We start from the raw sequence: 14807 nt of genomic DNA, 5'->3' as shown, positions 1-14807 counted from the left end.
CTAGATGAGCTCGCGATTCGGATTCACCGTCCGCTGGCAGGTTGAACCAACCGCTTTCCTCGCCACCCTGACTTTATTTCAGCAATGTTCAGGTGAGCCAGCAGCGTGTGAAATTGAATATGCGTGTTGGTTCCAACAGCAGCAGGGTCTCTTTGCGTTACATTGTGATGGTGGTGATGATGGAACTTCATTTAAGCCACCAACAACGGCACGCGCCGAGACTTTAGTTTTGGAAGTCGGGAACGACTTCCGATCATGACTGAAGCGACTGGGGCCCATCAAGCTCTTTATCCGCATGTCATGCTCAAGCGCCGAGTCCATGCAGGAACCAAAGGCATTTCCACTGGGGCTACCTTTAGCCTGTTGTGTGTTGAGATGTTTCTTGGGGCTGGCCGGGCTCGGCTCGGAACGAGGCACCGCTTGCATGGCATTCTTTCAGTATCTGTAAATGTCCCGCATGAACAGGCTACATGGTGCGGTTCGAATTTCCCGGTCAAGCAATTTCATTGCATCGGCCAAGACTTACCGCTTTGGGCAGGTTAAAGGTTGGTCGTGTTGGTGGTATTATTGGTGTCGGTTGGTTCCATTTGGTACTGTATTCTATAGGTTATTTGCCAAGGCTGCCGTGATAGACAGCGATCAGACCCGATGGTCTGGGCCATAGGACGTAGCAGCTCGTGGCGTAATCCGATGTCCGTTACGGTGCGTCAAATAGTAGGAACATCATGGTATCTCGTGTACGAGTTCATTTCGTAGGTATGTTTCCACTCGTATTTCTCTCAAGTCATTGAAGAACTCGGTATAGTTCTATTGGCTAACAGGACCAGTCGGTTGTGGCTCTAAAATGGAAGTGGTTGTCTACGAGGTATGATACCAAGTTGAAAAATGCAAACGTACCTTGGTATTGTCCTTCTCTGGAGCCTTTTTCGCGAAAGCTGCAGCAGTCATCCGACAGTCGCATCATTCCCAGATAAGAAGAACCTCCGTATACTGTGCCTCATGCATACAACCAGTGCGTTGACCGATGCAGTGTCGAAAGAATGGTTGACCGTTGGTGGCAAGATTTCTTGACAATAGTGTTCAGGCCTGGCCGAGACCCCAGGCCGAGACGCAGAAGGCCGTCGATTTCTCGCGGTTGCAAGGGCACATCTGGTCACTAAAAGTTATCTTGAACATGCGCAGCTGGCAGTTGAACGAGTATTTGGCGATTAAATACAAATATGTTGGGCAACCGTGACGCAGTGCTTCGTCCAAAGTCTTCTTCCAACTGCAATTTTCCCTCGTCTCATTCCAACATGAAGTTCACGTTTATCATCACCAGTGCCATTGCGGCTGCCTGTCGCGTTAATGCGGCTGCTGTCTTTGCCCATTTCATGGTAAGACTTGTTTATGCGCTTCTATGCGCTATAGCTACCTATGTACTCGGGATCTAACACACCCCCAGGTGGGAAACACGGCTTCTTACACGGCAGATACTTGGCGGACAGACATTCGTCTTGCCAAAGAAGCCCATATCGATGCGTTCGCACTTAATATGGCACACGGAGAGTCCATGAACGATAAATCTCTACAGCAAGCCTTCGAGGCTGCCAAGTCTGAGAACTTCAAGTTGATGTTCTCCTTCGACTACGCTGGTCGAGGCCCCTGGCCTAAAGAAACCGTCATCAGTTTGCTCAAGAAGTATGCCTCGCAAGCTGAGTACTTCAAGCACAGCGATGGGAAGCCACTTGTCTCAACGTTCGAGGGTCCTGGTAACGCAGGCGATTGGAAGGATATCAAGAAGCAAGTCGGCTGCTTTTTTATCCCTGACTGGTCTTCTAAAGGAGCCAGGCCTGCTCTTGAGCTGGCAGATGGGGTGGCAGATGGGCTTTTCAATTGGGCCGCTTGGCCGTGGGGTGCTAACGACATGGACACCTACGTCGACGCATCCTACTTCCAGTACCTCAAGCCCGACGGAAGCGGCGGAAAGCCTTACATGATGCTAGTCTCTCCTTGGTTCTACACTAATATGCCTGGGTTCAAGAAGAACTGGCTTTGGAGAGGCGATGACTTGTGGTATGACAGATGGATACAAGTGGTGTATAACCAGCCTGAGTAAGCAATATTCATGCTATCTGTATGAGGTCCTATACTGACAGCGAGCAGATATGTTCAGATTATCTCTTGGAATGACTATGGCGAGTCTCACCATATCGGCCCTATGTACAGCCATGCTATGGATGCATTCAAAGTCGGCAAAACTCCATTTATGTATGCCGACAACAGACCTCACGACGGCTGGCGCCAGACTCTCCCGTTTTAGATTGACTACTATAAGAACGGGAAGGGAACAGTCAACAAAGAGGCTCTCGTCGGCTGGTATAGAACTAGCCAAGCTACAGCCTGCCCAGACGGCAATACGACAGGTAACACTGCTAGTCAGCTCCAGAAGGAATTTTCCCCTGCCTCTGTCATGCAAGACAAGATCTTCTTCTCCGCTGTACTTGGATCAGCCGCCGAAGTCTCTGTCATGGTGGGAAGCAAAGCCCAGGAAGGCAAGTGGACATCGGTTCCGGACGGTGGAATTGGTGTTTATCACGGCAGTGTCCCCTTCACCGGCACTGGCGCTGTTTCAATTAGGATCCAGAGGGGTGGACAGACCTTGGCACAGATCGACGGTGCTTCTATCAACAACAACTGCCAGGATGACCTTACAAACTGGAATCCCTGGGTCGGTAGTGCATCCTTGAGCTCTTCGGTCTCCGCCACTCCAGCTCTAGCTCGGAAAGATCAGAAGTGCATCAAAGGAACCGGCGCTAAGGGGTTCGCGGAGCTTTGCGAGTTCAATTGCAAATACGGTTACTGCCCGGTGTCATCCTGCTTATGCCAGGCACTTGGCAAGCCGATTCCTGAGCCCAAGGCTTTGGAGGTGGACGAATTTCCTGCCAAGGGAAAGAGCGAAAACTATTCTGGCTTATGCTCATGGGCCTGTAACCACGGCTACTGCCCATCGAAGTACTGCTCCCCAACCAAGCAACCGACGATTGTACCAACTGTCTCCGAGTTTCTTCCCCCAGCTTGCACCGCTGGAACAGGAACAGGAGCGTTTGGGGGTCTATGTTCGTACGCCTGCAACTTCGGCTTCTGCCCTCGACTTGTCTGCACGTGTACTGGTGAGGGCGGGCTGCACCAGCCGCCTGCAGCAGGGATTGCTTCTGGCTCTCCGCTTCGCACCGACACAGATCACGGCCTGTGTGATTTTGCATGCTCTCGAGGTTACTGCCCAGACACAATTTGCACGCGTGGATACACGATTGATCCAGATGACAAATGTCAAGAAACCAATGCTACATTTTCCCGCGAGGAGATGAGAGCAGGGAGCCATTACGACGTTCCCATGCTCGATCCTACCACGCCCAGCGCCTCTAACAATCAATGCATCACCATTGTCAACATGACGCCTTATCGCTTCAAGTATCTTAAGGATCAGTCCAATTTCTATCAGATGCGTGGCGACTTTGGCGATATCCCTCCCGGACATTCTCGCCAATGTGTTATGGAATATGCTGTTAGCGGCACAAGCAGAGTCGACGATAAAGGCGAGGCATATTATGAAGTGGTGGGCACGAGTCATCGTTTCAACATCAAAGCCAGAACTCAATTCCCTGACAAGTACAACCTCCGCACTGTCGTGGACTTGAGCGGCTGGGGGCTCGGCATGAGAGAGTACGAAGATCCGGACACGGAGGTTTCTCTCTCATTTGTCATCACCGGGAGTGAAACGTACGGCTACCATCATTCTTTGAGCTTTGAGAACACGCAAGACGCTTGGATGAGGTCTATCTACGACAGCATTAGAAACAGACGTGTGAAGGATGTTGTCATGCCTGGTACCCACGATTCTGGGATGAGCAAGATTGGAAAATTCAAATGGCAAGGTGAGTTCTCTTTGCTGTCGTATTTGCTTTGCTCTGTGCCCTTCAGGTCTTCTATCAAATCCTCTGTTAACATGGCACTTGAATACAGGCACGAAACATACCACGCAGACCCAGGCCTTTGGGCTGTGCACACAGCTGCGCACTGGTGCACGTTACTTTGACCTTCGTCCTGCTAGAGTTATAGGACAAGACGATGGTGAATTTCACATTTTCCATGTCGTGAATACGAAAAACAGCATAATTGCGGGGGCTTCAGGAGATACCCTGACGAATATTGTTGCAGATGTTAACAAATAAGTTCCAAGAAGACGCTTCTTACAATAGGGCGCGCCTGTATCTTCAGTTCTTTTGGTTGTTGGTGAGCTTGGACTCGTCAGAAATCCCGCTGACGATGGCAATTTCAGGTTCACAGACGAAAGCCCTGGCGAAGTCATATTCCTGTGGCTGAAAGATTTGGTTGCATTCGAACCATTCGAGAAAGGTGGCGGAGGCAGGCCTCTTGATCAGAAAGAGACGGAGGAGCTCTTTGCTGTTCTGGGCAAGATCAAGAACAGATGCAGTGGTCTCGAAGTCCCAAAAGGCGTTGGCAGACAGTTTCAAGACAGACTTATGGGCGAGTTCATGGACATGAATGGCGGTTCCGGTTGCGTCTTGGTAATTCTTGAAGGCGAGGTTGCCGACGGGGTACCAGATTCCCTGCCTAAGGAAGGCATCTACCGCGACAATGTTCACATGTATCGCTTCGATCATTGGCCAACCGCCACGATTCCAGATACCATCATCAAGAAGACGGCCGCAGAATTAGCCGATCCCGCTCGACACAAAAAGTACGGGACAGAAAAGCAGGAGTTCATGGTTGCCCAATGGCAGCTGACACCCGACTTCACCACTAGCAGCAACTTCGGACTGGAGGCGCTCGCCGTCTATCCTACCAACCCAACGCTTTACTGGGGCGGTGTCCCTGCCATGAGCCCCGATACCTATCCGAATGTCCTCATGCAAGATTACATTGGGGTTCGCTTGGTTGACGAGCATGGTTGGGACTCACTTGGCGCAGAGATAAGAGTTCTAGCTGTTGGGCTAAACTTATACATGGCCAGTGAGAATTGTTGGGTTAGCAAAAGAAAGCATCCCCTGTGGAAGAAGAATTCTCGCCGACAACCTTCTCCCTGGAATGGAATTATCTTCGCGAACGGCACGGTCATGGATAAAAGGCCGGAGACTTACGGCCCTTACCGTGAACCGGTTCTGAAAGCTGGCACAGTGTTTGGCAACGGGACGGTGCTCACCACAAACAACACAAACCCGTTCCATTAGGGGTCGAGTATCTGCCGGCTGTCAGTTTGCTAGCCGCTCAATAAAGATGCGTTCCGCGAAGCGATGGCCCAAATTGATGCAGCCTGCGAATTGCTTTTCCTGTATCGTGGCACAGTCCAATGACCACCGTTTTCTGGCGCTTTTGATACATCGGCTGATTTTCCCACCAACCGACAGTGTCCAGTTAAACTGAATCGTTAACAACGCGTTGGTGCTTCGCTGGTTGCCAGTCATTTCGGGAAGGCGGTCAAATCAGTTGGTGGTTGAGCTGAATTACTGTGCCACTTGACTAGTGGCGAGAGTTCTCTATTGTACCCCAACGCCAAGTCAAGAATTCCCTTTTCTGTAACCGTTCCCGGTGGTTGCCGCACCTGATATATTACGGGAAGGTAGCATCTGAGTAGCCCTGCAACCCCCTATGCAACCTTTTGCCAGAACAAAAGGGTACCTAGTGCCAACTGTTACTAGGCCTCCCAGCATGTAATTAAACGCTGATCTCTCGTTCTCAGTGATTTAAAGTCGCCCATACTCGTCTTGGATCACTCCAGTGTTCTCTCCCCGCGTGAATGTGCTCCACAATCTTTTTGACTCCCACTCGCGTCGGTGAACAGTCTCCTACATGAGGTAGTGACCATGGCGACGATAACAGCAACATCAACGACAACGGACGCGACAGCAGACGCGACGACGGAAGGGACGGTGGCAGTGATAGCAACGGAGACACCCCTGCCATTGACCACACCTTACGTTGTCCCGCCTCACTGCCAAACACGCCGCAGATGGACCCGACTCGTAGGCAGTGCTTCGCCTGAGGCGCTTTTTCATGATCCCAACGATCCTACGTTTGTTGCGACGTGCCAACCTTCCGGTTGGAACAGTCACCTCGCAACCCCAGCTATAGGCTTAAAGAGTCCTGCTGTATGCCCAGAGGGGTGGCACGCACACCAGATGACTGTCCTCAACCAGCAGATACCTATCACTACCGCATACTGTTGCGCAGCGTAGGGATCTCCCCATTTATTCGACTCTGCCCGCCCTCAGTTGACTGATTTCTTTATTTTCTTTAGTGGTGAGATTTTGTGGTCAACTGGCGACCTTAACTACGATATGGATTTCCCCGCTTGCGTCGGGAGCCTGGAAGCGCAAGATCAGGAGACATATACCGGCGTCGTTCATGATGTTGAAGTACCCTTCACAAAGGGTCTGCTTATGCAGCCTGCGTGGAGGATCGCATGGGAGAAATCAGACCAGGCCGTTCTGACGCCGTCCCCTCCTGACCTTCCGTCCGGGGCTTCAGTAGCATCATGGATCCCGGGCGATCCTTCGCCGGCGATCGAGACCCCGGAATGCGATGCTACGTGTCGCGATCCAACTCAGGGGGGCAGGGCGTGGGGTCAACAGCTCATGGCCATCATCATCGCTACCCCCTTGACTTTCGTTCTGGTCATGGGGGGCTGCACAGCGTATTGTTGTATCAGAAATAAGCAGAAGAGAAGGAGGAGGGAGGCACGAATGGCCGCGCAACAAAACCAAAATTAGTATATCATCAAAGCACTAGCAATATTTTCATCACAATACGTAAATCACCATTTTTGAAAGACTTCTCTCATAAAGATAGACTGGGATGAAATCAGAAGAACCAACAGACCTATCGGAGCCCAAGTATTAAGCGCTGGGTGTGCACAGTAGATTCGGCCTACACTTTACCCCGCACTGTATCCACATTCAAGGAGGTGTACCTAAGGTAGCAAAGCCCCAACAGCTTTCACACTCTGCTGCTCTTGGAAAAAACATCATCCTTTCGCGGCATGATCCCAGCACAATTCTCTCTGTCCACGAAATGGAGTATCCTCTTGGCTGGAAGCCCGATCACGAAGAAGTGATCCAAAGCACGCTGCAGGATGTCGCGGAATGCGCAAAAAGGCCGTATTACGACAATTTGCGAGGCTTCCGCTTTTCTCCGAAGAGCCTGCCGGCGGACATGTTCATCTGGGTTAAGTACGGACATGAGAGCGATTCTCTGAGAAGCGAAGCAAAAACACAGCACTATGTACACGAACAGCTGTCCAAGATGGACGAGGGATCTAGGCAGCGATTCCATGTCCCGCGAGTTTTTGACTTCATCGACATAGAGCTTAACGTCAAACTACGCGGCTTTGAAAAATCGCAGTTGCTGCCTTACGGCATTATTGTGATGGAATACGTCACGGGCACCTCCGTGGCCCAAATCTCAAGCGATATCAGACCAGACCCTCTTATAGCAGTACGTGCTGTGCTTGAAGAAACGAAGAGGAAGTACGAACGGGCTGCATTACTGAGGCGTCAAGAAAACCACGCGCATGAACAAGTAAAGTCAGAGTCTGCCGCAATACCTCCTGAAGACCAATCTGCAGACAAGAGCGGCGAAGACTCAAACCGAACAGAAGGGTCGGCTGAACTGGCTACTTCAGAGACGCACGATGAGAGCCAGGCACATGGACAGGAGACGCCGGGGCTTTCTGCATCGCCTCCCCAAGAACAGCATGCAGAGCAGAGTTCCGGCAAAACAGAATTATCAGCTGAAGAAATTGCCGAAAAGGAAGCTCCCTTCAAGAACCGGGTCGCAGATGCAATCTCCTTCCTTCTCTCATTCCCAGTCCCCCGCGATGTCAGCCCTGGGCCTGTCGGGGGCGGCTTTATCAAGAACTGGGCTTTTGGCAAGGACGATTCCGATGCACCGAGAGAGTTTGCAAACTTGGAAGAACTCAACGAGTTCGTCAACAAAAAGATCGTCGAGGTATGTTTGGCATAGCCATATGAGAAACAACAAGACACTGACTGGTCGTCTCTCCAGGAACGGTCAGATATGATCCAGGCCAACCTTGTCCCTGAGGGCCTGAAATTGTGTTATTGCGACCTCAACCTACACAATTTCATTATGGAGGACAGAGAGAACCCAGACAGCAGGATCATCATCATCGACTTTGAACATGCGAACTTTCTCCCGCATAGCTTCCTTACTTGGGAGATGTGGAACAAACGGGAATTCGACATGGAGGAACGCGTCAGACTCCAGAGCAACCTGACATTGAACAGGGACAATGTTTATGCCATCCACGAATTTTGTCGAGTGGTCACTCGGCAGTGGAACGTCACTGGCTACAAGGACTGACCATCAGCTACAAAATCAAATTGTTAGGCTTAATCCTGAAGTAAACAACGAATGCTACCTTTGAATCTATCATTTGGCCACATGCTTTGTCTTCGTGACTTGCCTGGGGCCTTGGGCTTGTAATACGATTGAGCATAATCATATGACTGGAGCGCTTGAGGTGACATGTGTAACGGGCTGTGTTGGTTCCTGTAGCTCAGGCTCCAACGATGGCAATATCAGACTGCTCTCTACGTTGGATCATTATGGTTGTTATCGTCGCTTTCGTCGCTTTCGTCGCTTTCGTCGTATTCGTCGTGCGCTGAGGCGAGGACCCACATATCACATCACACACTTTCCTCCGTAATCGCTACTATCATCTTTTATAGGAATAATCAAATACATAGGAAATATAGCCGCGCAGACACAGGGAAATTAGGCGGTCTTAGAAAAAAGGAAAAGGCAGAAAATAGTAATACGCTTTCTTCGTCTACAGTCATTTTATCAATGTCAGGTCTTTTGCAAGATTTCAAGGTTAATCAATAGAGGTCAGGCTCCCATGGTCTCACATCCCACATCGTGCCAGTCAAGCGGCGGGAGCAGGCAGTGGCAGTGGAACCCGAACCGCGCCCGGCTCCAACAGGCCTTCTCCGTATTGGGAAGAAAGTCGCCGACGAGCCCTGTCCGCGAAATCGCGCTATGCCAAAAGTGGTTGAAATTTGCCGGGGTCATCGGGACTGCTGTGCGATAATTAGACAGGAGTTGAAGTGCAGAAAGAACCGAGGAATTAGCACAATGATGAGAACTTGGCATCATGTGCGAGGGTTGTCCGACAGGCAAGTGACAATATTAGATATAAATTAGAGCATATGCACTCAAACGGAATGAAGGGATGCATCTCATCATCCAGTCAATCATCGCATCTCAGCATCCTCGTCTTACTCTCTTTACCGCATAATCATCATGGCTACTCTGGTTGAAGGAGCTGTCAAATTCCTAAACATCGTTGTTGGCGGCGCAGTTTTGAACCCGGCTCTTTCAGCATCAGCCCTTGCGTTTTTAATGTACAGTCCGCCTCATCTCGTCACCCAAGTCACCGAATCAGATGTCGTCCAGCGCAGGATTGGTGTTTGGGGCCTCAAGACAGTCCTCGAGATCTTGGTCGCTCTTGGAGTGGGTCGCGTCTTGAACCGCATCCAGAATCTTCGTGCAACCAACAATTGGAGCCTTTTCGCAAGAGGAAACTGGAGCTGGTCTGAAGAAATTGCCGTCGTCACTGGTGGCTGCAATGGGATCGGGAAAGCCATCGTCCTGACCCTTGTCCAAAGAGGCCTGCGAGTCGCAATCCTTGATGTAGCGGAACTACCCTCGGAGCTTCAAAAGATCGACAGTGTCTTCTACTGGAAATGCGACATCTCCTCGGCTTCTGCTGTGGCTGAGGCTGCAGATAGCATCCGAGAGATGGTCGGCCACCCCTCCATCTTGATCAATAACGCTGGCATGGCGAATCGAAGCTCCATCCTCGACTTGGCTCCAGAGAAGGCGTCAAAACTCTTTGGGGTGAACCTCATGGCACTCTGGTATACGACCAAGGCATTCTTACCGAATATGATATTGAAGAATAAGGGGCATATCGTCACAATCGCGAGTATGGCTTCTTTTATCTCGCTGCCGACAGCCGTTGATTACTCGGCATCAAAGGCAGGCGCCCTGGCATTTCACGAAGGGCTTACATGCGAAATCAAGCATATTTATCGATCGCCAGGTGTGCTGACGACGGTGGCCCACCCCATGTGGGTGGCCACTGATATGACGAAGGATGACAGGAAGGCGATTGAGCGTGGCGGCACCAGCAAGATGATGAAGCCCGAAGAGGTGGCGAAGGTTGTCGCAGATCAAATTTTCTCCCGTCGCGGCGCTCAGCTCATTATCCCGTCCCGAGCTTCCTGGCTGTCGGGGTTTCGAGGATTGCCAAACTGGTTCCAGGAGATCATCCGGGACTCAATTGGAAAGTAGGTCTAGGGTACAAGTAAGGATAACACAGATTTTGGGGCGGCAGTCGATTGTCATCTAGCAATATTTACCACATTCCGCACAACTTCGACAACATCAGTGCAATCAATGAATATGTAACCAATACGATATAGTCTGTTTCGTTTCCCTTCACTCTTGAAGCCATGATCAAGGGGCATTGGGTGTTGGTCCTGGACTGTTGGTGGAAGTACTTCCCCTGTCTGTCTCCACAACAGCTGCCCTGTCTTGCTACTTATATCGTCCCACTTCGCCGTTCCTACCATGATTCTTCTTCCCTTTATCCTCTCGCCATCTCGACCGCGATATTAATCAGTTGCGCTGTCACACCCGACGCCAATTCCGCCCTTATCACCTCCTCCTCCCTGAGAGTTAGTCATCTCACTGCAATTGTAATTGAGCTTAGAACGCTCTGTGGGCCCCTCAGTATCCAACTCTCATGCCTAGGACAGCCTGCGACGGGTGCTATCGTAGAAAGGAACGATGTCTCTTCGACGCTACTGAGCACCAGTGTCGCCAATGCAGGCTTCTAAGAACAAGGTGCTCCTTCGAGCGACGGAAGCGGCGTATGGGTCGCCCGCCTGTGGCTCAGAAGGTCCCGTATGGCAGTTGCGGGATTCTCAGTTTTGAAATCGACGACACGCCAATGCACTCAGACTTCGAAGACTGTACTAGAAAGTACAGCGGCATCCATAGCATAGGGAGATTCGACATTGGGAATAACCAGAACATCAGGGGCGTCGAGAAAGATGTGGCGAATGAGGCTGACGAAATCGACGGCGCGGAGGAGGCGGACCTCACTGTTGCGACTTGCGAGAGAACCGACGTCGAAGCTGATACAAGCGATCTTACGGAGCTGCTTCATCCACAATCTTGCAACAATATCTTTCGCTCCTCTGGGACGTTCGGATACGCTCTCACAGGCCTGTACAACATCGCGGAGGTTCTCTATGACTGCAACCTCCCTTTACAACTGCCCAGTCCGGAACGCCCTTTAGTATCCCAACGGCAGCAGCATCTTCACCGTGTCCTGTCAGATCAGCAGGCGTTCTACAGCTATCATAGGCATTTTATGATTGGCCCCAGCTTCTCCGACAGCTTTCGCGGCGCGATAACGGTCGTTGTCGCCCGTTCGGGCGGTGTTCTCCTGGACGCTTACCTGGTTGCCCTAGCCCTGTGGGATGTCCAGCACAATAGAATGAAAACTCTTGACGAAGTGAACCCTCGCGAAGGATCCAACTGTCTCAAGCAGTTGCAAGCTGCCGCCATCTTCGATGCACACGACGCTGCCGCCGTTATCATGCTCGGACAGGTCTTAGTCGTCTACCATATTATCCTCTTGGGCACATCCGCACATGCCATCCTTCGGCAATCACTTCTTTTGGTCAAGGACTGGCTTCCCTCGCTGCTCGCTCAGCCCTGCCTATACCCTATCACCATTACTTCAATACTTGTCGACACCGTTGAGTGCCTCGTAAAGCGAGAAATACCTGTTATCCAGCCCCCACGCGGCGACTATTCTACGGTGGATAGAACTTTCGGACTCTGCAGTGGTCTCATCTGCATTCTCTATGAGCTCTGCATGTTAAGCCACGAAGCTAAGAGGTCGGCTTGTGCAGGGTCAGTCGTATCTGATAATCCTATGCATCTCCGCCCCAGGAATTTCAGTAATCAACTAGCCGACATTGAGCGACGAGTGCGTGAGTGGGAGCCGGCACCGCCTACCACTTTCTTCAGCCAATTTAGTCGGCTAGAAGTATCGGCCATGATGCTACAAGCTCGAGTATACCGTCTGGCAACTCTCCTTATCATTCATCGCCTCCAATATCCGCTCGGCGTTGAAGACGATACTGCACTACGACTGGCAACGAAAATCGCAGTCGAGCTGGAGTGCTTTGTCGAGTGGGTTCCGGTGGAAATGAAGAGACTCCCAATAGGGTTACCTCTCTTGGTCAGTTCTCTCGAGATCGACTCTCTGAGTGAGCGGGTGATCAAATACGTGTCCCCAGTGACCACCGTAGAGTCTGGATATGGAATGAAACTCGAAGGTTTCGCAAGTCTTGTCAAGGCGGCGAGAGACAATGGCTATCGTGGTCTGTGGTTTGATCTAGTTGAGGGTGGGCTGCACACACCAGTGCTCCCTTAGAGGTTTGTGACTGAGTTGAATCACAGTATTGTTGGTCTTTGAAATTGAACCCAAGGCCGTGGCTTTTCTATACTTTTGGACTGATTATATCGTTTGTTACCAAAGAAAGGGCAAGAATATTCATCGCTGCGCTTCGGTAAATCATTGGACCTTGTAACGCCATACTTCAAGTACAGTCTTCACATGGTCAAATCTAAGCCTTGTCTTCTCCGAACAAGCCAGTAGATTGGACGTCTTCAGAATGTTTTTAATCTGGCGACCATTTAAGTCCAGCGACGCAAGCTTTCCGATATCTTCTTCGCTCAATGCATGCCTCTGATCCCCCTTTCCAATCTTGTCCAAGAATCCCGACCAGATCTCCTTTCGAGATGATTGCTCGAGACCAGGATACTCGAGACTTAGGTGTACTCTTGAGTGAAAGGCAGGGTCGATCGATTCCAGGCGGTTGGTAGTCAGGAACATTATCCCCTCGTAGTACTCTATCGTTCTGAGGAATATGCTGACGAGCTCGTTGCGGTCTAGATTATCACTGCTCCGGGCCTCGAGGAACACATCGCATTCGTCGATCAGTAGCACCGCATTCCAATCAGCGGCGAGCTGGAGAGCATCATCTAGACGTTCCTGAACGCTGCCGCTGTCGGTCCCAAGATCTCCAGCACTGAGACTGTACAGTGGCGCCTTGAGGACTTCGGCAACGCTCTCTACAGTGAGGGTTTTGCCTGTTCCCGGGCTACCAGAAAGCAAGATGACGATCCCTTTCCCCTTTCCCGCCACGAAATCGTCGAAGTCGTTTTTGAACTGGAGCTGACTTTCCATGAAGGCGCGTAGGAGTTTCTTGTAATTTTCTGGCAGCACTAAGCTGCTGAAGGCGCCTTCGTTCAACTCGATCTCCTTCACGGAGGAGACACTGAGTCGAAGCCATCGTTTGGTCTTGAGAGCGTAGCCGCGGACGAACGGCACGCATAGGAGCTGTTCGTAGTCGGTGAGAGTCTTCTTGGACTCTCCCTTCTTGACGAAATCTATCGGGATCACGGTGTACTCCGCATGTCCAAAGCGAGACGACTCCACATTTTTTTCCTTGTCATCCAAGATCGGATGAGTGAATGTCTGGTCGTGGGGATTGAACCTGTCATACGCCTCAGCGTCAATGACAATGCGTTCTTGTACCCTGACGGCCTTCTCCCGAACTTCGAAACTGTTTTGAAGTTGTACAACTTGAACAGCTTGCCCATCGTAATCTCTGTACTGCAGTCCGCAGAGACTCTCAAATAGCTTGCCTCTTTGGATGAGATTCTGCTCGATAATTGCGTGCCCTTTGTGGTTCTTCAAGGGAAAGACGGGTAGTGATGATATGGGAATGGTGCTCTTGAACTCCTTGATCGTAAGTCTCTTGCTCTCCCAGCCAAAGTCGGACTTTTCCCAGTTGATTGCTTTGCACCATAGAAGTAGCTGTTTTCCGTTTTGAGTCTCAATGTAGGTCGACGTCTCGAAGCACGCTGCCATTTGATGACCATGTTCTATAGTAAAGACAGTGCACCCTGGTTCGAAAATGGCCCAGAGGTACTTGAAGTCAACGACATTGTTCTTCTTGTAGTCTTTGACCTTATTGATGATGTCCGTCACCTCAGGAGCAATGGCGTCGTTCAATAGTTGCAAATGCTGTCGAGTTTCCTCGCCCAACTTCTCATCTTCGAGAGCAGATGTAAAACCGTCCCATCGGTGGACAAACGGACCAAATGGAGCGTCGATCTCCGTTCGCTCCAGCTCAAGGTTGCAATCAGGATATCCCGCAAAGACTTCGCTGAGCACCTCTTTGATCAACGGGCTCTGAATCACTATGCTGTGGATCTCCAGAGATCTTCTTGGATCCGTACTTTTCTCTGCAGGATGTTGTCAGAATGGCCCGTGTGAATGGGTATGCCATACAACATGTAAAGGCTCACTTTTTCTGACAAGTATAGCGCACTGCATTGTCTCTTCATTTTCCGCCGCCTCTGCGATATTGTCCGGATACTCTTCCGACCAGATGAAGTCATCTTCTTCGTTATCCCAGCTTCCATAGAGGGTCTTTGACGTGCATTTTCTGCCGCATGCAATCTTGTCGCCAATCTCATTTTCTTTGGGCTCTTTTGAGTGTCCTTCGAACCCCAGTCGCAAGGCGGGAAATATAGACTCGAGGCTTTGTTCGGTGGCCATCGCGCCTCACAGATTGCTTGCGGTACCTCTTGGCGTGCTCAAATTTTCCAAACGATTGCAAAGACTGATA

General features: G+C 50.7%; 5 protein-coding genes across 5 annotated transcripts; 4 read left to right on the top strand and 1 right to left on the bottom strand.

Annotated features, from left to right (window-relative positions):
• Positions 1-1295: 1295 nt before the first annotated feature.
• Mutanase-4 (Mutanase) lies at positions 1296-5234 on the top strand (the record flags this gene model as incomplete). Its single annotated transcript, XM_036635353.1, has 6 exons — positions 1296-1376; positions 1445-2094; positions 2146-2230; positions 2303-3917; positions 4006-4113; positions 4330-5234. The coding sequence occupies 6 exons, from the start codon at positions 1296-1298 to the stop codon at positions 5232-5234; spliced, it is 3444 nt and encodes a 1147-aa protein (XP_036499408.1).
• A 1840-nt stretch (positions 5235-7074) lies between these two features.
• Positions 7075-8385, top strand: CGCS363_v003503 (uncharacterized protein; the record flags this gene model as incomplete). Its single annotated transcript, XM_036635352.1, has 2 exons — positions 7075-8010; positions 8068-8385. 2 exons carry the CDS (start codon positions 7075-7077, stop codon positions 8383-8385), a joined length of 1254 nt encoding a protein of 417 aa, XP_036499403.1.
• Positions 8386-9327: 942 nt separating this feature from the next.
• On the top strand, positions 9328-10380 carry RED2-2 (Dehydrogenase RED2; the record flags this gene model as incomplete). Its single annotated transcript, XM_036635351.1, has 1 exon — positions 9328-10380. One exon carries the CDS (start codon positions 9328-9330, stop codon positions 10378-10380), a length of 1053 nt encoding a protein of 350 aa, XP_036499402.1.
• A 661-nt stretch (positions 10381-11041) lies between these two features.
• CGCS363_v003501 (uncharacterized protein) lies at positions 11042-12541 on the top strand (the record flags this gene model as incomplete). The annotated part of the gene is made up of 1 exon (XM_036635350.1): positions 11042-12541. One exon carries the CDS (start codon positions 11042-11044, stop codon positions 12539-12541), a length of 1500 nt encoding a protein of 499 aa, XP_036499405.1.
• A 141-nt stretch (positions 12542-12682) lies between these two features.
• Positions 12683-14737, bottom strand: FIGNL1 (Fidgetin-like protein 1; the record flags this gene model as incomplete). Its single annotated transcript, XM_036635349.1, has 2 exons — positions 12683-14421; positions 14485-14737. The coding sequence occupies 2 exons, from the start codon at positions 14735-14737 to the stop codon at positions 12683-12685; spliced, it is 1992 nt and encodes a 663-aa protein (XP_036499404.1).
• Between the last annotated feature and the right edge of the window lie 70 nt (positions 14738-14807).

Source organism: Colletotrichum siamense, assembly GCF_013390195.1.
Source record: "Colletotrichum siamense strain Cg363 chromosome Unknown KSG_Cg363_contig02, whole genome shotgun sequence".
NCBI lineage: Eukaryota > Fungi > Ascomycota > Sordariomycetes > Glomerellales > Glomerellaceae > Colletotrichum > Colletotrichum siamense.
This window is presented reverse-complemented; position numbering and strand designations above follow the sequence as displayed.